This window comes from Nerophis ophidion, linkage group LG15 (genome assembly GCF_033978795.1).
Source record: "Nerophis ophidion isolate RoL-2023_Sa linkage group LG15, RoL_Noph_v1.0, whole genome shotgun sequence".
NCBI lineage: Eukaryota > Metazoa > Chordata > Actinopteri > Syngnathiformes > Syngnathidae > Nerophis > Nerophis ophidion.
Genome location: NC_084625.1, coordinates 45,396,732 through 45,421,151, shown reverse-complemented (window position 1 = coordinate 45,421,151; position 24,420 = coordinate 45,396,732). Strand labels below are relative to the sequence as shown.

At 40.5% G+C, this 24,420-nt stretch overlaps 1 protein-coding gene across 1 annotated transcript in view; it reads left to right on the top strand.

Annotated features, from left to right (window-relative positions):
* The window catches only part of rnf32 (ring finger protein 32), a 28,523-nt gene extending 4,952 nt beyond the window's left edge, over window positions 1–23,571 (top strand). The window contains exons 4-7 of the mRNA XM_061922473.1: window positions 8,968–9,125; window positions 12,034–12,142; window positions 20,725–20,892; window positions 22,780–23,571. Of these exons, the coding sequence (XP_061778457.1) occupies window positions 8,968–9,125; window positions 12,034–12,142; window positions 20,725–20,892; window positions 22,780–22,989 (645 nt within the window). The 3' untranslated portion in view covers window positions 22,990–23,571. The remainder of the gene's footprint in view (window positions 1–8,967; window positions 9,126–12,033; window positions 12,143–20,724; window positions 20,893–22,779) is intronic.
* Window positions 23,572–24,420: the final 849 nt, after the last annotated feature.

Genomic DNA, 24,420 nt, shown 5'->3' with positions numbered 1-24,420 from the left:
AGTGGAAGAGTGGCCGTGCGCAACCCGAGGGTCACTGGTTCAAATCCCACCTAGAACCAACCTCGTCACGTCCGTTGTGTCCTGAGCTAGACACTTCACCCTTGCTCCTGATGGGTGCTGGTTGGCGCCTTGCATGGCAGCTCCCTCCATCAGTGTGTGAATGTGTGTGTGAGTGGGTAAATGTGGAAGTAGTGTCAAAGCGCTTTGAGTACCCTGAAGGTAGAAAAGCGCTATACAAGTACAACCCAACCCATTTAAAGGCCTACTGAAATGAGATTTTCTTATTTAAACGGGGATAGCAGGTCCATTCTGTGTGTCATACTTGATCATTTCGCGATATTGCCATATTTTTGCTGAAAGGATTTAGTAGAGAACATCCACGATAAAGTTCGCAACTTTCGGTGCTAAGAGAAAAGCCTTGCCTGTACCAGAAGTCGCAGACGATGACGTCATATATTTGATGGCTCCTCACATATTCACATTGATTTTAATGGGAGCCTCCAACAAAAAGTGCTATTCGGACTGAGAAAACGACAATTTCCCCATTCATTTGAACGAGGATGAAAGATTCGAAGATTTGTGTTTGAGGATATTGATAGCGACGGACTAAAAAAAAAAAAAAGTTAAAAAAAAAAAAACGCGATTGCATTGGGACGGATTCCGATGTTCTTAGACATGTTTACTAGGATAATTCTGGGAAATCCCTTATCTTTCTATTGTGTTGCTAGTGTTTTAGTGAGTTTAATATCACCTGATAGTCGGAAGGGTGTCTCCACGGGTGTCTTGACGCGCAGTGTCACAGGGGAGTCGACGGCAGCTATGGACGGCACAAGCTCAGCTTTTCTCGGGTAAGAACCAACTTTTTAACCACAATGTTCTCACCGAAACCTGCTGGTTGACAAGTGGTCGGGATCCATGTTCTCTTGACCGCGCTCTGATCCATAGGAAAGTTTCACCTCCAGGAATTTTAAACAAGGAATCACCGTGTGTTTGTGTGGCTAAAGGCTAAAGCTTCCCAACTCCATCTTTCTACTGTGACTTCCCCAATATTAATTGAACAAATCGCAAAAGATTCAGCAACACAGATCTCCAAAAAACTGTATAATTATGCTGTTAAAGCAGACGCCATTTAGCTGTGCGTGTGCGCAGCGCTCATACTTCTTAAAAACCTGTGACGTCTTGCGTACACGTCATCATTATACAACGTTTCGAAGACGAAACTCCCGGGAAATTTAAAATTGTAATTTAGTAAACTAAAAAGGCCGTATTGGCATGTGTTGGAATGTTAAGATTTCATCATTGATATATAAACTATCAGACTGCGTTGTGAGTAGTAGTGGGTTTCAGTAGGCCTTTAAGGTCACTGAATATCACATTTCTACCTATCTCGTGGCCCATATGTCCTTCTACACTCACAAGGAGTTCAAGAAGTCCCAAAAATCAGGCACATAATTTCTTTAAGTCTGGTTGGGATCACAACTTAGGCAGTAAAGCAATGAAAGCAAATGCTGAGGTTTTAATATTTGGTCAAAGTTTAATCAGAATTTATAGCTAGACAGATAGATAGATAGATAGATAGATAGATAGATAGATAGATAGCACTTTATTGCATCCTTCAGGAGAGTTCTTTCAGGAAAATTAATATTCCAGCAGCAGTGTACAGAGTTGAGATCAATTTAAAGTAAAGTAAATAATGGGGGTGTAAATGGAAACAAAATAGAAAAATATTACAATAAGAATAAAAAACAAACAAAAAACAATGGGAATAAATATATCACAGTAATATAATAATATAACAAGAGAAACTAGGCAGTAGTGACCATGTTATGAAAAAGTATTGCACTGTTATTTTCTGCATCTCCTGTCATCCTAGTACCCCCCTTCCCCCTCCCCAGAGAGGAGTTGTACAGTCTAATGGCGTGTTGGACAAAGGAGTTTTTGAGTTTACGGGGGAATAAATGTTGATTTTGCAAACTACCATATTTTCCGGACCATAAGGCGCACAGCCGATGAGCGGCTCTAGTCAGGTTTTTTTTCATAGAAAAGGCGCATTAAAAAATTGTGTTATTATTTCAATGTTTTTTCTAAATGTAAAATACTTCCTTGTGGTCTACATAACATGTAATGGTGGTTCTTTGGTCAAAATGTTGCATGGATGATGTTTTACAGATCATCTTCAAGTCGCTTCAGGATGCGCCGTTTTGTGGGCGGTCTTATTTACGTGGCTCACCTTCGACAGTGTCTTCTCCCCGTCATTTTTGTTGTAGCGGTGTAGCGTGCAAGGACGGGATTTGAAGAAGCGTCAAAAGATGGAGATAACTGTTTTAATGACATTCAGACTTTACTTCAATCAAAAACGATACAGCATATCCTCATCTGTGACTCACTAGTTCAACAATGCCGGAAATGTGTCCTGTGAAAAACCGTCCGACCGGAACTCTCTAATAACTAAAGTTCCTTGGGTGATTTATGTAAACCCACTATACCGGTAGTTTTTAGCGTTTCCATAGTGAGCTATAAATTAAAACTTTACGCTACTTTATATTAGAAATTGCAACAGCAGAGGGTGAAAGCGCCATAACAAGAAGACGCTTATGGACTACTGCATCGGCACTGACTACAGTGGCGGACCTGCGCAAATTTTCAGGACTTGTGCAGATCTCAAATACACATTATCAAAGTTGGTTTTGCATAATATTGTGAAACAAAACGCCAGATAATGTCAGCTAATGGGTGCCATTTGCGGTCCTTATACACACACCATAGTAATATTTGTATCTCTGACTACGGTAGCCGTAATGGGCTGACAATCCATCAAGCAGTGCGGCTTCAAAGTCATACGAAAACATTTTGGCAGATTTTTGAGTACCGTGTGTAATGTTCTTTATTTCCAATGGAACATTTAAAGTTTTGGTGTTTACTGCCATCATATTGCAGTCCACACTTATCTCATATGCGTGACTACCATCTACTGGTCACACTTTTCATTGCCAAATAAAATTGCTTCGAGGTCGGTAAGCACAAACTGAATTATTCCGTACATTAGACACCCGAGTTATAAGGCGCACAGTCGGTTATTGAGAAAATGAAAGGATTTTAGTGCGCCTTATAGTCCAAAAAATACGGTAAATCAACGTTGATATTGTGATAGCACAACTTAGGGGAACTAATGTTGTAAGCATACCAGTTAGGAATGGGCAATATGGCCTAATATCTACATGGTGATGAATAGCGCAGCCTCCTGCAATAACGATATACTATATCACAACATATTATTTAGCAAATAAACGATAATAGAATCATTTTAAATCGGATGGTCGTAATTTGGCTGCACGCGTATGCTTTACCACGTTGCGTCATTTCCGGTTTTGTTATTTTGTAAAATTATTATTATTCTATTTCCTAATTTACTGTTAATATCTGGTTACTTTCCGTTGCAACATGGTTCTGTCTACACTTCTGTAAATTGTAATGAGCACTTATTACAATTTACTCTCGCTGCTGTCTTGGATCCGCTTTGAACTGAACTCTTGCGGCTGTGTTGGAGTCACTATGGATTGAACTTTCACAGTATCATGTTAGACCCGCTTAACGTCCATTGCTTTCGGCCCCCTAGAGGGGGATGTTGCCCACATTTGAGGTCCTCTCCAAGGTTTCTCATATTCATCATTGTCACTGGCGTCCCACTGGGTGTGAGTTTTCCTTGCCCTTATGTGGGTTCTTCCGAGGATGTCGTAGTGGTTTGTACAGTCCTTTAAGACATTTGTGATTTAGGGCTATATAACTAAACGATTGATTGATTGATTGATTGATTATTCTGTTGTTTCGATACTTTACATTAGTTTTGTGCGATGCTATAATTTTGGCAATTGATCCAATACTAAGTAGTTAAAGGGGCAGTATTAGTCATCCCGATACTGATACTTAAAACTTTTAAGATCATTGATTCAATTTTGATTACAATTATAATCCGACAAAAACACAGGATGGCGGTCTAACAAAATCAATGAAATATTCACATTATTTCTTAAAGGGGGCATTTTACGATTTTTTTTTTACATTTAAGGCACTTCTTTATAGTCTACATATGTGTTTGTATTTTTATTTTGCCTAATGTTCACAATATTTATAAGAGACAAGAAGACAAAATGTTGGTTTTTTCGCTTTATAACATATACAAATAGGCTTGCTCTGTATGGTTAGCAATGCAGCTAATGGAAGCAATCTATTCTACTTCTAAATTACTTTAAAATGCATTCAAAAACCAATACTTCATTTACGTCCCATAACCTGTAAAATAACCAAACTGTAGCCACATTGGTATTTAAAGAGCAAACATTGAGGATTTTTTTTGTGGTGTACTAACACATCAGCGTGCTACGGTATTAGCCATACAAGTTAACTACGGCAAGAGATAGGCTAACAACTGCGTCAGCACGAAACGCGTTGTAAGTTTGTAATGCACAACACTGCGATAGAACACAAATCTGTGTTGACTGAAAAACATGAACAATCTTATTACAGTATCTGTAGAGTATTATTTCATGTTTTGTTTGTACGCAGCTAGCCAGACAACGTATGTACTGTACTTGTATTAGCAAGCATGACGTGCTGCGTGTATCATGATCAATATAAAGAGTGACTCACTCGAAGGCCAGTTGTCTGTTTGGTCCAGCTGACAACAAAGGTTTTTCTGGTCAATTATGGGTAAGCAGTCCATTTATGTCAAAATAACATGGCTTCAAGTTCCACATTTTACAGCTTCGAATCACTTACACCTCACTCTCTTCTTGAAGCAGCAGTTCATCCTTCGCATATTCAGATTCAAAAAGATAAGTTGCGAATCCTAATTTGTCCAAAAATAGTCGTCTTCGTTGTTTGTTACCAAATCTACCATGATTACAACACACACGTGTCTTTGTATCTGAAAGGGGTTGTTCCCAGAAGTCGGAAATGCGCTGGTATGGAAACGGAAATAAATGCACAGAAGAATTAGTTCCCGCATTGATTAAAATGACCAAAATACGGTAATTATTGTTTATATTAATTTTCTGTTACTACATTATATATATACTTGCAGAGTGTGTGTAAAACGTTGATGAAGGGTTTTAAAGTTGTTTTATAGGGCTTTAAAGGCTGCAACTGCCCATTAGCCGCATCTTCCAAGGGTTCTTTATCATTTTAAAATTTATTTTTAAAAAAGACGTCTGTTCTTGTCTCTCATAATGATTGTAGACAATAGGCAAAATACCCCCCAAAAAAGTGCAGTTAGTCATGATCCGTTGCCGGCACATGTTTAATTTGGTATTTCTTAATTGTTTATTACTTTTTCAGCACCCTCGTTGGCTTTCTTAGTTGCCATGGGTGCTGATTTTCGGCACCTGCCTGTAATTAGTGGTCAGGATGCTCACCTGATCACTAATCATGTAGCTATTTATTCCTGCCTTGCACCACACTGCCTGGCAGTATGGCTTGCTCTTTGTGACATTTACGTTAGTTCCTGTTTTCACCATCTGTTTGTATTTTTCCTAGTGTGGCGTTTATCTTGTTTTTTTGGCCGGGCAGAAGACATGGAACACAGGTCTAGCAGAACACTAAATAATGAACCAGCACTAAAGGAGAGAACAGGGTGGCACTAAATAGAATTTATTAACAATGAGGAACAGGTGTGCGGGCAAGACAACAAACAGAAAATAAAGGTGACGCAAAATACAGAGACCAAACAGCAAATAGTGACAAAACAAGAGCACCAGCACAAGAAGTGATTCTAGACCCAGGAAAATAATAAACATAGTCCAGACTGTCATGTGGGATCGACACAAAACTGCTCATATCTAGGTATATGCAGAACAACCAAAATAAAATAAATGTATAAGCAGTTAAAAGGTCAGTTTAAAGTTCATACAGACATTGACAAAGTGGTCACTGCAAACTCCAGCGTGTTCAGACTCGGCCCCACTCGACAAGGCGACAGGTTCAGCAGCCGCGTGATTAATGTCAGATAGACGGAAGTATTTCATCTCCAGTAAGTGTCACTTTGACGGATCAATTTCAATACCATCAACATGTGATCACCTGGATAATTTGTTTGCTTCATGCGGATGTTTGCTTATTAAACTTGGCTCAAAGCAAAATGGACACAAACATTCTTTTACAGACACACACTAACACAGTGGTTCTCAAATGGGGGTACGCGTACCCTGGGGGTACTTGAAGGTATGCCAAGGGGGACGTGAGATTTTTTTTAAATATTCTAAAAATAGCAACAATTCAAAAATCCATTATAAATATATTTGTTGAATAATACTTCAACAAAAGATGAATGTAAGTTCATAAACTGTGAAAAGAAATACAACAATGCAATATTCAGTGTTGACAGCTAGATTTTTTGTGGACATGTTCCATATATATTGATGTTAAAAATTTATTTTTTGTGAAGAAATGTTTAGAATGAAGTTCATAAATCCAGATGGATCACTATTACAATCCCCAAAGAGGGCACTTTAAGTTGATGATTACTTCTATGTATAGAAATCTTTATTTATAATTGAATCACTTGTTTATTTTTCAACAAGTTTTTAGTTATTTGTATATCTTTTTTTCCAAATAGTTCAAGAAAGATTACTACAAATGAGCGATATTTCTCACTGTTATACAATTTAATCAATCAGAAATTAATAACATGGTGCTGAAGTTCCTGCAGTCCTGGGTTCAAATCCAGGCTCGGGAACTTTCTGTGTGGAGTTTGCATGTTCTCCCCGTGAATGCGTGGGTTCCCTCCGGGTACTCCGGCTTCCTCCCACTTCCAAAGACATGCACCTGGGGATAGGTTGATTGGCAACACTAAATTGGCCCTAGTGTGTGAATGTGAGTGTGAATGTTGTCTGTCTATCTGTGTTGGCCCTGCGATGAGGGGGCGACTTGTCCAGGGTGTACCCCGCCTTCCGCCCGATTGTAGCTGAGATAGGCGCCAGCGCCCCCCGCGACCCCAAAAGGGAATAAGCGGTAGAAAATGGATGGATGGATGGATGGATGTATTTTACTTCTTTATCTCTTTTTTTCAACCAAAAATGCTTTGCTCTGATCAGGGGGTACTTGAATTAAAAAAAACCTTCCCAGGGGGTACATCACTGAAAATAGGTTGAGAACCACTGCACTAACAAACATAGTCATGCTTACCATTTTGAAATAATATACAAATCCCGTTTCCAGATGAGGTGGGAAATTGTGTTTGATGTAAATATAAACGGAATACAATGCTTTACAAATCATTTTCACCCATATTCAATTGAATGCACTACAAAGACAACATCTTTGATGTTCAAACTGATTTGTTGTGCAAATAATCATTAACTTTAGAATTTGATGCCAGCAACACGTGACAAAGAAGTTGGGGAAGGTGGCAATAAATACTGATAAAGTTGAGGAATGCTCATCAAACACTTATTTGGAACACCCCACAGGTGTGCAGGCTAATTGGGAACAGGTGGGTGCCATGATTGGGTATAAAAACAGCTTCCCAAAAAATGCTCAGTCTTTCACAAGAAAGGATGGGGCGAGGTACACCCCTTTGTCCACAACTGTGTGAGCAAATAGTCAAAGAGTTTAAGAACAACGTTTCTCAAAGTGCAATTGCAAAAAATTTAGGGATTTCAGTATCTACAGTCCATAATATCAAAAGGTTCAGAGAATCTGGAGAAATCACTCCAAGTAAGCAGCATGGCCGGAAACCAACATTGAATGACCGTGACCTTCGATCCCTCAGACGGCACTGTATCAAAAACCGACATCAATCTCTGCCACATTCAGCACGTGGTACAACAGCGCGGCTTTGTAAAAAAAGAGTGCGGGTACTTTCCTGGCCTGCCTGCAGTCCAGACCTGTATCCCATCGAAAATGTGTGGCGCATTAGAAAGCGAAAAATACGACAGCGGAGACCCCGGACTGTTGAACGACTGAAGCTCTACATAAAACAAAAATGGGACGGAATTCCACTTTCAAAGCTTCAACAATTATTTTTCCTCAGTTCCCAAACGTTTATTGAGTGTTGTTAAAAGAAAAAGTGATGTAACACAATGGTGAACATGCCCTTTCCCAACTACTTTGGCATGTGTTGCAGCCATGAAATTCTAAGTTTATTATTATTTGCAAAAAAATAATAAAGTTTATGAGTTTGAACATCAACAATATTGTTTTTGTAGTGCATTAAACTGAATATGGGTTGAAAAAGATTTGCAAATCATTGTATTCTGTTTATGAGGTGGCGACTTGTCCAGGGTGTACCCTGCCTTCCGCCCGATTGTAGCTGAGATAGGCGCCAGCGCCCCCCGCGACCCCGAAAGGGAATAAGCGGTAGAAAATGGATGGATGGATGTATTCTGTTTATATTTTCATCTAACACAATTTCCGAACTCATATGGAAACGGGGTTTGTATGACAAAAATAAAATCTTGAACTTTGACAGCGCCAGTTGAAATGAGCGATATCCTTCTCGGAATGATCTGGAACGGCTTGTTTAGTCTTGAAATGCATGTGTTGAATGCGATATGTCAGACTGCAGGTTGTGGCTTTCTCTCCGCTCTAATGGCTTGTCGAGCTGCTGGAAATTGTGCACAGCAGGGGGGCTCTCTCTCAGCCGATGGAGAGTGTGGAGCCGGCCCAAAACAATAGGAAATCAATACGTCCCCCCGACCTCCTGCCCTCCAGAGATCTAAGTAAACCTTTTCGTGTGCCAAGTGGCATTGCTGTAGCCGTCCCCTTTCACAGCATAAAAGGGCTCCTCTGGTAGGTAGTCCAGGTTCCAGCCGGTTTGCAGAAGCTCCTGCTGGTTCCTTCTATCCTCTTGGCAAATAACACTTAGTTACACACTTTCACATGTGTCTGAATACACACACTCACGTTGGCATCCTAAAGCTGCTATGTGTGTGTGTTCCATTAGGCTCAACAGTGTCTTTGTGTCCCTCTTAGGTGCTGCTGTCCTGCTCCCATGTCTTCCACAAAGCATGTCTGCAGGCCTTCGAGAGGTTCTCCGGGAGGAAGTGCTGCCCGATGTGCAGGAGGGAGCAGTACGAAACGCGTGTGATCCACGATGCCGCACGCCTCTTTCGCAACCAGTGTGCCGCCAGGTGCGATTATTGCTCTGGTTTGCAGTCACCTCTCTCTTCTCCCAACCAGTCAAAATACAGTCCTACCATCTCTTTTTGTAAAATTTGACAAAAGGTCCACAAAGAACTAATTACACAAAAAACGAAGCATTTGTTCCCATTACAAATAATCTGTTCGAGGGAATATGAACACAGATCGCATTTTGTGGAAAACGTTTATAGTTTTAAATGCAGAAAACTAAGTGAAATGCATGAAATGACAAATTAAATGTATTACATCACTTTTACCTTAAGTGTAGGGGTGTCAAACTCATTTTCATTGATGGCCACCAATGTTTCCACCAGAATATTTGTTAGTTAAGGTGGTGTATCTCCATTGCTGCAATAGACTACTGACTGTGGTGAAGAAGCCTACAATTTTTAGTTGTGTTTTCCACTCCGTATAAAGAATGGCAATATACGATGTATGTCTCGATATTTTTTCCCTAAAGTAAAACACAACACAAAACAGTCCTAGTTACTTGAGGTTCCTAAGTATTTCATTATTTTGACTTAGTAAATATTGACTTACTAAGACAAAATAATGACTAAGTCAAATTAATGACTTACATTAAATAGGCATTTGCATTAACCGTTTGAAAAACAGTTAAGTGGGGCCAGATCCTGACATATGCTCAACTCATCATGCTTAATTTAGTACAGCATTTGGGAAGCCTGTTGTTGATTTTTATTATGTAAATGTTATTTTTTTATCAACATGTGATAGCAGGGACCCTGCCATTCAAAACTAAGCTGCTACGTTACTAATGAATAATGTAACGATAGCTGAAAAAATAGTACAATAGCAATAATAATAATAATAAAGTCAAATACAAGAAAAGGCCACAAGAGCAGTATCCTACACTTTTCTTTTGTAAAGTAAATCTAAACAGCTGATATGGGCATCTACATCAACTATATGATTGGCCTGATAAGCTGGACAGGTCAATTTTTTTTTAAGACTTTAGTTTAGGCGGTGGCTCTTTGTTGTTAAGGCGGCCGCCTTAACAACAAAAAGCTTCGGGAAACCCTGGCCACATTGCAGTTATTATGGCTGCCCTCAGAAGGCCATTTGTAGCAGTGAATAATATAAATATAAATGGGATTTAAATAAAATGGGATAACATTTTTCCTAATGCTATATTTACACAATTGCAGATGTATGTGATTTATATATATTTTTTTACCTACATTGTAAAAAAATGTTTGCTTTTATAGTGGAAAAAAAACTGCATCCGAGTTTCCAAAATCTCACTGTAAAATTGACAAAGTTGTGTACAGCATATTACTTTAAATCTAAAAGCGGTACCAGTGTTTTTGTTTTTTTTGGTAAAATCTATGGTTGTTGTGTTTACAGTGTATAAAATCTATGGTTTGTTGTTTTTACTGTGTATCTACTGCTATTTTTGTTGGTAACGTTTTTAGCATAAAATCGTTTTATTATTTTGACACTGCACAATTTGACGGATAGCTTGCCTTGAAATTATAAGTCAAGCAGATATTTAAGTACCGTATTTTTTGGCGTATAAGTCGCTCCAGAGTATATGTCGCATGTGCCGAAAATGCATAATTAAGAAGGGAAAAAACATATATAAGTCGCACTGGAGTATAAGTCGAATTTTTGGGGGAAATTTATTTGATAAAACCCAACACCCAGAATAGACATTTGAAAGGCAATTTAAAATAAATAAAGAATAGTGAACAACAGGCTGAATAAGTGTACGTTATATGAGGCATAAATAACCAACTGAGAAGGTGCCTGGTATGTTAACGTAACATATTATGGTAAGAGGGCGGAGTAGCTCGGTTGGTAGAGTGGCCCTGCCAGCAACTTGAGGGTTGCAGGTTCGATTCCCGCTTGTGCCATCCTAGTTACTGCCGTTGTGGCCTTGGGCAAGACACTTTACCCACCTGCTCCCAGTGCCACCCACACTGGTTTAAATATAGCTTAGATATTGGGTGTCACTATGTAAAGCGCTTTGAGTCACTTGAGAAAGGCGCTATATAAATATAATTCACTAAGAGTCATTCAAATAACTATAACATATAGAACATGCTATACGTTTACCGAAAAATCTGTCACTCCTAATCGCTAAATCCCATGAAATCTTATACGTCTAGTCTCTTACGTGAATGAGCGAAATAATATTATTTGATATTTTACGGTAATGTGTTAATAATTTCACACATAAGTCGCTCCTGAGTATAAGTCGCACCCCCGGCCAAACTATAAAAAAAAAAACTGCGACTTATAGTCCAAAAAATACGGTATTTATTCAGTTATTTGAATTTAAACATTGTTGAAACGACAACATATTTATTTATTTTTATTCTAACACAAAATGCTTGAAATGTATAATAGTATTATATTTGTTGCATTATTAGTTCATATTAAAGTATAAAAAATAGGCATATGCATGCAGTACATGTATTGTTTCTGTCAAAATGGAAAGAACAAGTACATTTACTAAGAAAAGTACTATGCTTATTCGAGACATATTATTTCCAGGCTTTCGTGATCAATATAAAATGATGTGGCGGGCCAGAACTGGCCCCAGGTTTTGAGTTTGATACCTGTGCTTTAGGGGGTTTCTCACCTTTACCAAACGCTACTTTCTTTGGCCACATGGTGGATTATTTTGCAATTGTCCGTCCATCCAAAATGACTAGTTTGTTATGCACAAGTTCATGTTTGGCCAGTGTGTAAATGTAAGTGTGAATGTCTCCGCCTTCCGCCCATGTACACCCGGAGACAAGCGGTAGGAAATGGATGGATGGATGCAAAAAGTGAGTCGTACTAAAACGCTGTATTCGATATAGTATGATGCAGATCACTGTGCTATAAGTTTGTCAACTCTGCAAATAAATATTTGTATTTCTGTGTGTGCAGAATCCAGGCTTTCTGGCGAGGCTACATTGCACGGAAGTGGTACAGGAATATTCGGAGAAACGTCTGCCCGAAAGACAAGCGCCTGCGCCGTAAATTCTATGAAGCAAAGGTGAATTTTATAAGGAGATGACATCATCAGCCTAATAACGTCTGCATTGGCTTCTAGTTCAATCTGGTCTGCACCACCTAAAAGGGAACTTGCCTGTCGTTCACAATTATTATGAGAGACATGACGATGGATGTTTTCTCTTTTAGGGGGGGATTTTAAATATTAAATAAATGCTTTCAAACGTTCACTTACAATGGAGCCTATGTTAGTTGCGCAATTCAGCCTATGAAGCCCTTAAAAAACATAACCGCTGTACCGCGGCACACTAGTGTGCCGTGAGATACAGTCTGGTGTGCCGTGGGAGATTATCTAATTTCACCTATTTGGGTTAAAAATATTTTTTGCAAACCAGTAATTATAATCAGCAAATAATGTGCCATTGTTGAGTGTCTGCACTGTCTGGAGATCGGCAGAGTAACCGTGTGATACTCCTCTATATCAGTAAGTGGCAGCCGGTAGCTAATTGCTTTGTAGATGTCAGAAACAGCGGGAGGCAGCTTGCAGGTATAAAGGTGTCTAATGCTTAAACCGAAAATAAACAAAAGGTGAATGCCCCTAGGAAAAGGCATTGAAACTTAGAGAAGGCTATGCAGAATGAAACTAAAACTAAACTGGCTACAAAGTAAACAAAAACAGAATGCTGGACGACAGCAAAGACTTACTGTGGAGCAAAGATGGTGTCCACTATGTACATCCGAACATGACATGACAATCAACAATGTCCCCACAAAGAAGGATAAAAACAACTGAAATGTTGTTGATTGCTAAAACAAAGTAGATGTAGGGAATAGCGGTCAGGGAAGACATGAAACTGCTACAGGAAAATACCGAATAAAGAGAAAAAGCCACAAAAATAGGAGCGCACGGAAAGAACTAAAACACTACACACCGGAAAACAACAAAAAACTCAAAATAAGTCACAGCGTGATGTGACAGGTGGTGACAGTACACCTACTTGGAGACAAGAGCTATACTGATGCATGCTTGGTCATGGTTTAAATTCATATCCAACAATCGCGACAACGACTTTTTACTATCAATATCAGCTGCTGAGTTTACTTTGTTAATGATTTCTGCTGGTGGTGTTCCTCCGCATTTTTTCAATGAAAAAAATGTGCCTCAAAAAAGGTTGAAAAACCGAAGTAATGCATACTTACTACTAGGGCTGGGCGATATGGCCTTTTTTTAATATCTCGATATTTTTAGGCCATGTCACGATACACGATATATATATCTCGATATTTTGCCTTAGCCTTGAATGAACACTTGATGCATATAATCACAGCAGTATGATGATTCTATGTGTCTACATTAAAACATTGTTCTTCATACTGCATTAATATATGCTCATTTTAAACTTTCATGGAGAGAAGGAAATCACAACTAAGTCAATTGACCAAAACTGTATTTATTAAACAGTTATTAGCAGGTGACTTTTAAAAAATTTTTGAAAAACCGAAGTAATGGACACTTACTACTAGGGCTAGGCGATATGTCCTTTTTTTTAATATCTCGATATTTTTAGGCCATGTCACGATACACGATATATATCTCCATATTTTGCCTTAGCAGGGGGTCCATCATCTGGCAGTGGTTCGGCTTAGCAGTAATGCTACTTTTGGTAGCAACGCCTGTCCCCACACTTGACAAATTAAAGTTGTCTATTCGACATCTTCCTGCTTGAAGCCGAACCACCGCCAGACCATAGATCCCCTGCTGTTTTTTGGGGAATTAATTCTTCCTTCATTTGTTACCAGATTCGCACCTTCTTTCTCTCGTATTACCACTCGCACAGCTTCGCTAGCATCACAGCTAACGTTACCGCGTGATCGTATACGTATGTGACGTATGACGTGACAGTATGTGACGTGTGTAAGAAGGTACTATCCTTGAGAAGGAGACACAAGAAGGAGTGTGAAGAGCCTGTAGTGTAATGCCCGCAGCTAAAAGCAACTGCGTGAGAACGTATACTCGAATATCACAATATACTGTATTTTTCGGAGTATAAGTCACTGCGGAGTGTACGTCGCACCGGCCGAAAATGCATAATACAGAAGGAAAAAAACATATTTATATGTCGCACTGGAGTATAAGTCACATTTTTGCGGGAAATGTATTTGATAAAATCCAACACCAAGAATAGACATTTGAAAGGCAATTTAAAATAAATAAAGAATAGTGAACAACAGGCTGAATAAGTGTACGTTATATGAGGCATAAATAACCAACTGAGAAGGTGCCTGGTATGTTAACATAACATATTATGGTAAGAGTCATTCAAATAACTATAACATATAGAACATGCTATACATTTACCAAACAATCTGTCACTCCTAATCGATAAATCCCATGAAATGTTCTTCCTCGATGTCGCTTCTAAACAACTCTGCCAACTCCAAAGGTATGCGCCGCTTCCTCTTGTCGTTTTCTGCTGCCTATTTCACTACGTCCAGCTTGTAATCTGCAGTACATGATTTCCTTTTCAGTGCCATTTTTGTTCAGCCCTTCTCAGTTTTTATAAGTTACCGCCAACAATGAAATGATCCAATTTAATAGCTACGGCAGTAGCATATAGCAGTTAGCATTCCATGACCCCCAATGCACTTCTGCCATGACCCTCCCCCGCCGAATTCTTATTGGTTGACGTGTGTGTGACGATTGCTGACGTGTGTGTGACGATTTCTCACATTTTCTTGGTCTCTTCCGCGAATGAGATGAATAATATTATTTGATATTGTGTAATCCGCAGTACATGATTTCCTTTTCGGTGCCATTTTTGTTCAGCCATTCTCAGTTTTTATAAGTGACCGCCAACAATGAAATGATCCAATTTAATAGCTACGGCAGTAGCATATAGCAGTTAGCATTCCATGACCCCCAATGCACTTCTGCCATGACCCTCCCCCGCTGAATTCTTATTGGTTGACGTGTGTGTGACGATTTCTGACATTTTCTTGGTCTCTTCCGCGAATGAGATGAATAATATTATTTGATATTGTGTAATCCGCAGTACATGATTTCCTTTTCAGTGCCATTTTTGTTCAGCGCCTTAGAGTTTTTATAAGTTACCGCCAACGATGAAATGATCCATTTTAATAGTTACGGCAGTAGCATATAGCAGTTAGCATTCCATGACCCACAATGCACTTCTGCCAGGACCCTCCCCCGCTGAATTCTTTTTGGTTGACGTGTGTGTGACGATTGTTGACATTTTCGCCGTCTCTTCCGCGAATTAAATAAATAATATTATTTCATATTTTATGGTAATGTGTTAATAATTTCACACATAAGTTGCTCCGGAGTATATGTCGCACCTCCGGCCAAACTATGTAAAATACTGCGACTTATAGGTAGTCAATACTTATAAGTCGGTAGTCATTTTCTATATCGCACAGAGACAAACCCGCGATGTATCGCGTATATCGATATATCGTTCAGCCCTACTTACTACCATCAATAGTCCCCATCTTGGCTACGTAGCAGAAGGAGACGTACTAATTGGAAACATTGGCGGCTGAGGAGTAAGGAAAATAATGCAATTTTCATTTGTTCAGTATGAAAGTGACAAGATTTGGAGTAACAAACCCGGGACAAATAGGCCACGAGTGTCTGATTGGGTCAAATCAAGGCAAGCGTGGTGCAGAAGCACTCTTTGACCCCAAGTACACACACACACACACACACACACACACACACACACAAATTCACCTGCGTTGACCCTCCGGAGCCGCTTTGATGTTTTGTGAAACGTTCCTTGTTTGTCGGCTAATACGGAGAGAGTCAGTGTTTTAGTCAAACAGATGGAACATTCCAGACTGCACACAAAAGCACCACGCTCTCACTCTTGTCTGCTATTCCTTCATCCATTCAAGTAGTTGTGTGGCGTTTGTGTACCTCACGTCGTCACCGAGGCTCGTCGTCGTGTTGAGTGATGGACTCGTAGTGGAAAGGAAACATTGCCATCTAGTGAGGCCTGCTCAGAGCCCGCCAGACACAGCTGGCTTCCTCGGGATTGTGGTGCGAGGTTACATCTTGTGTTTACTTAATGCCGTGCCATGAGGAAAATCAAAAACCAAAAGCTCGGACGGAACCAATTAAATCGGACGCCGCATCAGGCCACGCCCATCGGTGTGAGTCGGTGGTGGGTGGTCGTGACATGCTGGTATCTTTTGTCACACCGTGGATGATGCTGTGCAACACGCTGCTGACAGCCGTGGTGGACGCCATCTTGAAGGTGTTTGCTTAGCTGACTGTAAAGCAAACAGGCGTGTTGGTGCTCGACCGCTCTGAGCCACACGCTGCCGACCAAGACATGCCTGCAACTAAACAAGTTACACATTATCAACTCATCCCTGCGGCCGGCTTTCCTTTTTGGGTCCGACCCTGAGTCAACACATTAAGGGGTGGGGGCGGGGTGGAGGTGGAGATAAGACACTCCTACTGCTCTCGCCCTCCGTGTGTTCTTCTGCGTCCTCGCTAGTAGCAAAGTTCATCACGCTGTTTGTGGAAAAAGTCATAAAACTGCTACCTGAGCGCTTCGCAGTTGTCGAATTAGACGTCCGAGCCCGGCCGTAAAAGCGGTCCTGATGTCAGCGTGACAGCTTGGCGAGGAGAAGCAGGCAGTGCACATGTGCAAACACGCCCTAAGACAGGGGTCGGCAACCCGTGGCTCTTTAGCGCCGCCCTAGTGGCTCTTTAGAGCTTTTTCAAAAATATATGAAAAATGGAAATGATGAGGGGGAAAAAACATATTTTTTGTTTTAATTTGGTTTCTGTAGGAGGACAAACATGACACAAACCTCCCTAATTGCTATAAAGCACACTGTTTTTATTAAACATGCTTCACTGATTCGAGTATTTGGCGAGCGCCGTTTTGTCCTATTAATTTTGGCGGTCCTTGAACTCACCCTAGTTTGTTTACATGCATAACTTTCTCCGACTTTCTAAGACGTGTTTTATGCCAATTCTTTTTTGTCTCATTTTGTCCACTAAACTTATAACTTTGCGCATGAATGCACAAAGGTGAGTTTTGTTAATGTTATTGACTTATGTGCATGCTAATCAGACATATTTGGTCACTCTATGACTGCAAGCTAATCGATGCTAACGTGCTATTTAGGCTCCCTGTATGTACATATTGCATCATTATGCCTCATTTGTAGCTATATTTGAGCTCATTTAGTTTCCTTTAAGTCCTCATAATTCAATTCATATCTCATGACACACTATCTGTATGTAATATGGCTTTGAATTTTTTGCGTTTCCAGACAGATATGTTTTTGTATTTTTGGTCCAATATTGCTCTTTCAACATTTTGGGTTGCCGACCCCTGCCCTAAGACCACGTGATGTCTTGTGGAGCTGCTAATACAGCTTTTATGCTAAAGCAGGGGTAGGGAACCTATGGCTCTAAAGCCAGATGTGGCTCTTTTGATGACTGCTTCTGGCTCTCAGATAAATCATAGCTGACATTGCTTAACACGATAAGTAATGAATAATTCCGCTGGTAATCACAGTGTTAAAAATAATGTTCAAATTATAAAACATTGTCATGCATTTTAATCCAACCATCCGTTTTCTATCACAACTGTTCAAGATGTTGCATTAATGGTAAGAAGTATTATATTTATTATTGGTTAACCTTAGAATAAAAATTGTATTAAAAAGAATAAGAGACTTATTATACTCTAAAAATGTTGGTCTTACTTAAAAATGCAAGCATTTAGTTGTATTCACTGTTTAAAAATATTATATGGCTCTCACGCAAATACATTTTGAAATATTTGGCTTTCATGGCTCTCTCAGCCAAAAAGGTTCCCGACCCCTGTGCTAAAGCATACTTGCCAACCCTTCCGATTTTACCGGGGCAACCATTCTCCCGTATTTCTCCAATTTCCACCCGGACAACGATATTGGGGGCGTGCCTTTAGCGTCCTCTCTCACCTGAAAAGGAGAATATTATATATGTCTCCGTTATCCTTAGGTTTATCTATAACCCATAAAGAAGGCAGGCACGGAGCTATTTCTCAGCGTGTGTTTATTCCAGCCGGCACGTTAATACACTGACACACAACATCCGGATTCACATCATGCATCGTTTTCAAACTACGGCAAGTAGTAATGTCCAAAAACATAACAGAGACGAAGCAGAAGAACAAAGAAGAAACACGGCAACGGCGAGTAAGAACAAGTAGAACGCTTGCAAGTTCCAAAATAATGCACAGAGTGCTTTTTTTTTTTAACATGCCTCAAAACAGCAGCTTGGAATTTGGAACATGTTGGAGGAGGTTGAGGTGGGGTGGGGTGGGGTTTATTGTAGCGTCCGGAAAGAGTGAGTGCTGCTAGGGATACTTGGTATTTGTTCTGTTGTGTTTAAGTTGTTACGTCGCGGATGTTCTCCCGAAATGTGTCTGTCATTCTTGTTTGATGTGGGTTAACAGTGTGGCGCATATTTGTAAAAGTGTTAGTTAGTTATACAGCCACCCTCAGTGTGACCTGTATGGCTGTTGACCAAGTATGCGTTGCATTCACGTGTGCGTGTGAAAAGCCATAGGTATTATGTGTCTGGGTCGGCACGCAAAGGCAATGCCTTTAGGGTTTATTGGCGCTCTGTAATTCTCCCTACGTCCGTGTACCACTCCGTACAGCGGCGTTTTAAAAAGTCATAAATTGTACTTTTTGAAACCGATACCGATCATTTCTGTTATTACATTTCAAAGCATTTATCGGCCGATAATATTGGACTGCCAACATCTCTAGTAAAAACAAATGTACAGTCTTTCCATTTGCAGTAATACACCGTTAAAAACAACAACCGTAGATTTTAGTCAAAAACTGGCAGCGCAGTCAACAGAATTTTAATGCGAAAAACAGTAGTGAATTATATTTATATAGCGCTTTTACATAGTGAAACCCAATATCTAAGTTCCATTTAAACCAGTGTGGGTGGCACTGGGAGCAGGTGGGTAAAGTGTCTTGCCCAAGGACACAACGGCAGTGACTAGAATGGTGGATGCAGGGATCGAACCTGGAACCCTCAAGTTGCTGGCACGGCCGCTCAACCAACCGAGCTATTCCACCCCATTAATATGCTGTAAAGAACAATGTACAATTTATTGTAATTTTTATTAGATTGTGGATAGTTTGCTGTAAAGTATTTTATTGGAAAATATGATAATATACTGTAATTAGACTTAGACCCTTGTCTTGGACAAACTTAAATGACCCACAAGGGAAATTTGCTCCACACAGTAGCTCAGTTACAATAATGGAAAAGATGGTATGTAGGTATAAAATGGAGTAAAAGCAATATAAAATATAACATATATACGTAATATTTACATAATATATGTACAGTATAGGATATACACTGATATAGCATCCAATATTAGTTGCCATCTCCGGGTTGGGGAGGAGACCCTGCCCCAAGTGGAGGAGTTCAAGTACCTAGAAGTCTTGTTCACGAGTGAGGAAGAGTGGATCGTGAGATCGACAGGCGGATCGGTGCGGCGTCTTCAGTAATGCGGACGTTGTACCGATCCGTTGTGGTGAAGAAGGAGCCGAGCCGGAAGGCAAAGCTCTCAATTTGCCGGTCGATCTATGTTCCCATCCTCATCTATGGTCATGACCGAAAGGATAAGATCACGGGTACAAGCGGCCTCAATGAGTTTCCTCCATCGGGTGGCGGGGCTCTCCCTTAGAGATAGGGTGAGAAGCTCTGCCATCCGGGAGGAACTCAAAGTAAAGCCGCTGCTCCTCCACATGGAGAGGAGCCAGATGAGGTGGTTCGGGCATCTGGTCAGGATGCCACCCGAACGCCTCCCTAGGGAGGTGTTTAGGGCACGTCCAGCTGGTAGGAGGCCACGGGGAAGACCCAGGACATATTGGGAAGACTATGTCTCCCAGCTGGCCTGGGAACGCCTCGGGATCCCCCGGGAAGAGCGAGACGAAGTGGCTGGGGAGAGGGAAGTCTGGGTTTCCCTGCTTAGGCTGCTGCCCCCGCGACCCGACCTCGGATAAGCGGAAGATGATGGATGGATGGATGGATATTAGTTGCAATATTGGATACTATTAAAGTTTAAAAAGTATGCAATTTCAAGCAGTACATATCTTTTTTTTGTCAAAAGGAAACAAATCAGTTACATTTAGTGAGAAAATATGAAGTACTTTAATGACATCAGGTGTTTGCGGGCCAGATAAAATGATGTCGCTTAGAGTTTGACAGCTGTGGTTTTGGACCATAGCTGGGAAAGTTGTTACTCTACCTGTGTATTTTTTCTATGCACGCTTTGCTCTTGTTTACTGTCCAACAATATTGACATATTTCATAAGATGGCAGTACACTTGGAATATTTCAATTCAAATTTGATCAAAAATGAACTTGGGACGCTGGTGGGCTGCACCCGGCCCACAGGCACTTGTTTGGAGACCCCTGGTTAAGGTCTTTGTATTGGTTTCTGCTCATTGCCCTTGTGAGTGGACATTGTGCAGGTATTGATCTGCACTGCCGGCCACCACAACAAACACAAGCAGATAATTATCCCTGATGAAGCTTTGTGCCAGTAAGATGTTTCTTGCCCTCAGCTGCAGGAGCTGAACGAGAGCTTTGTGCGACACCATCATACCGACGTGGAGGCTTTTCTTAGCGATATCGACCGCTCGCTGTCATTGAGCCGGCGAGTGTTCCAGCAGCTGGAGAGAAAGTACGTCTCGGAGCCTCAGGAGGACGACTGGGAGCGCATACGCAGTCAGGTCAGGAAGCATCACCGCACACCCTCCAGCCTCCTGCCTCTGTCCTAACCTTTTTAATCCATGACGCATTTACGCTTGCACGGGCGTGACAAGAGATCATTAATTTATTCACGTAATCAATACTACGCCAAGTGCATGTTCACATTTCCATGAGAAAAGGTGCCGGCCTCCACATTGTAAATAAAAAGACCACCGTGCTCCTTTAGTGGAGATAAGAACCCCATTTCCATATGAGTTGGGAGATTGTGTTAGATGTAAATATAAACGGAATACAATGATTTGCAAATCCTTTTCAACCCATATTCAGTTGAATGCACTACAAAGATAAGATATTTGATGTTCAAACTCAGACTTTTTTTTTTTTTTTGCAAATAATTATTAACTTCGAATTTCATGGCTGCAACACATGCCAAAGTAGTTGGGAAAGGGCATGTTCACCACTGTGTTACATCACCTTTTCTTTTAACAACACTCAATAAACGTTTGGGAACTGAGGAAACTAAATGTTGAAGCTTTGAAAAAGGAATTCTTTCCCATTCTCATTTTATGTAGAGCTTCAGTCGTTCAACCGTCCGGGGTCTCCGCTGTCGTATTTTACGCTTCATAATGCGCCACACATTTTCGATGGGAGACAGGTCTGGACTGCAGGCGGGCCAGGAAAGTACCCGCACTCTTTTTTTACGAAGCCACACTGTTGTAACACGTGCTAAATGTGGCTTGGCATTGTCTTGCTGAAATAAGCAGGGCGCCCATGAAAAAGACGGCGCTTAGATGGCAGCATATGTTGTTCCAAAACCTGTATGTACCTTTCAGCATTAATGGTGCCTTCACAGATGTGTAAGTTACCCGTGCCTTGGGCAGTAATGCACCCACATACCATCACAGATGCTGGCTTTTGAACTTTGTAGTCTGGATGGTTCGCTTCCCCTTTGGTCCGGATGACACAATGTCGAATATTTCCAAAAACAATTTGAAATGTGGACTCGTCAGACCACAGAACACTTTTCCACTTTGCATCAGTCCATCTTAGATGATCTCGGGCCCAGAGAGGCCGGCGGCGTTTTTGGATGTTGTTGATAAATGGCTTTCGCTCTGCCTAGTCGAGTTTTACCTTGCACTTACAGATGTAGCGATGAACTGTATTTAGTGACATGGGTTTTCTGAAGTGTTCCTGAGCCCATGTGGTGATATCCTTTAGAGATTGATGTCTGTTTTTGATACAGTGCCGTCTGAGGTATCGAAGCTCACGGTCATTCAATGTTGGTTTCCGGCCATGCCGCTTACGTGGAGTAATTTGTCCAGATTCTCTGAACCTTTTGAGGATATTATGGAGCGTATATGTTGAAATCCCTAAATTTCTTGCAATTGCACTTTGAGAAACGTTGTTCTTAAACTATTTGACTATTTGCTCACACAGTTGTGGACAAAGTGGTGTACCTCGCCCCATCCTTTCTTGTGAACGACTGAGCATTTTTTGGGAAGCTGTTTTTATACCCAATCATGGCACCCACCTGTTCCCAATTAGCCTGCACACCTGTGGGATGTTCCAAATAAATGTTTGATGAGCATTCCTCAACAATATCAGTATTTATTGCCACCTTTCCCAACTTCTTTGTCACGTGTTGCTGGCATCAATTTCTAAAGTAATGATTATTTGCAAAAAAAAAAAAAAAAAAAAAGTTTATGAGTTTGAACATCAAATATCTTGTCTTTGTAGCATATTCAACTGAATATGGGTTGAAAAGGATTTGCAAATCATTGTATTCCGTTTATATTTACATCCAACACAATTTCCCAACTCATATGGAAACGGGGTTTGTAGTAGATGATAGAAAAATAAATCTGCAGTGTCAATGGTATTTATTGCATAATTTCACGTGTGAACAGGTGAGCCAGCGGGGCACAGGCGACTGTGCCATCTGCCTGACAGGACTGTGCGGGCCCGACATCAGCCTCCACCAAGGGAGACGCTCGGTGCTGCTTTCCTGCTCGCACATTTTCCACCAGCGCTGCTTGGATGCCTTTGAGGCCTTCGCCCTGGCTGGTAGAGCCACATGTCCTCTCTGCAGGTCCACTTACTACAAAAGGCTCATCTGAGGCAGGTAGACACACTTTATGGACATCTCACTGATAACCACTTATTGGGATTGTGTTAGTCTTTACCATGAATTGATTAACGTGGACCCCGACTTAAACAAGTTGAAAAACTTATTCGGGTGTTACCATTTAGTGGTCAATTGTACGGAATATGTACTGTACTGTGCAATCTACTTATAAAAGTTTCAATCAATCAATCAAAGCAGGGATCGGCAACCCAAAATGTTGAAAGAGCCATATTGGACCAAAAATAACAATAAAAATATGTCTGAAGCCGTAAAAACTGAAAAGCCTTATATAAGTGTTATAATGAAGGCAACACATGATGTAAGTGTATATTAGCATTTTAGCCTACTATCAAAATGTGTCGCAGGCTGACGCAAATCTGCATTGACAGAAATATTGAAATGTAATTAGGGCTGGGTGATATGGCTTTTATTAAAATCTCAATATTTTTAGGCCATATCGCGATACACGATATATATATCTCCATATTTTGACTTAGCCTTGAATGAACACTTGATGCATATAATCACAGCAGTATGATGATTCTATGTGTCTACATTAAAACATTCTTCTTCATACTGCATCAATATATTCTCATTTTAAACTTTCATGCAGAGAAGGAAATCACAACTAAGTCAATTGATCAAAAGTGTATTTATTAAACAGTTATCAAGCAGTGGCACAAACATTCATGTCATTTCAAAACAGAAAGTGCAAGATTGTCAGAGACATTTTAAAACGAGCTATGAGTGCACTTTTGTGCTTGATGTCACTAAGATGACATCAAAACAACACTAAATTAAAGTGCGCTTTTTGTGCAGAACACTACTACAATAGTTAAAAGGGGAACATTATCACAATTTCTGAGGGGTTAAAATCAACAAAAATCAGTTCCCAGTGGCTTATTTTATTTTTCGAAGTTTTTATCAAAATTTTACCCATCACGCAATATCCCGAAAAACGACTTCAAAGTGCCTGATTTAACCGTCGTTATATCCAGCCGTCCATTATCCTGTGACGTCACAGCGTGACCACACAGAAACAAACATGGTGGATAGCACAGAAAGTTATAGCAATATTAGCTCGGATTCAGACTCGGATTTCAGCGCCGTAAGCGATTCAACAGATTACTTATGTATTGAAACGGATGGTTGGAGTGAGGAGGCAGGTACCGAAAACGAAATTAAAGAAAAAACAGAAGCTATTGAGCCATATCACGACAGACAGCGGCAGGGGAGGAAGCGCGGAGGAATCCGGCGATCGCCATCCAACCAACGATTGGTATGTGTTTGTTTGGCATTAAATGTGGGTGGAGGGAAAGGCTGGATGCAAATATAGCTACAAATGAGGCATAATGATGCAATATGTACATACAGCTAGCCTAATTAGCATGTTAGCATCGATTAGCTTGCAGTCATGCCGTGA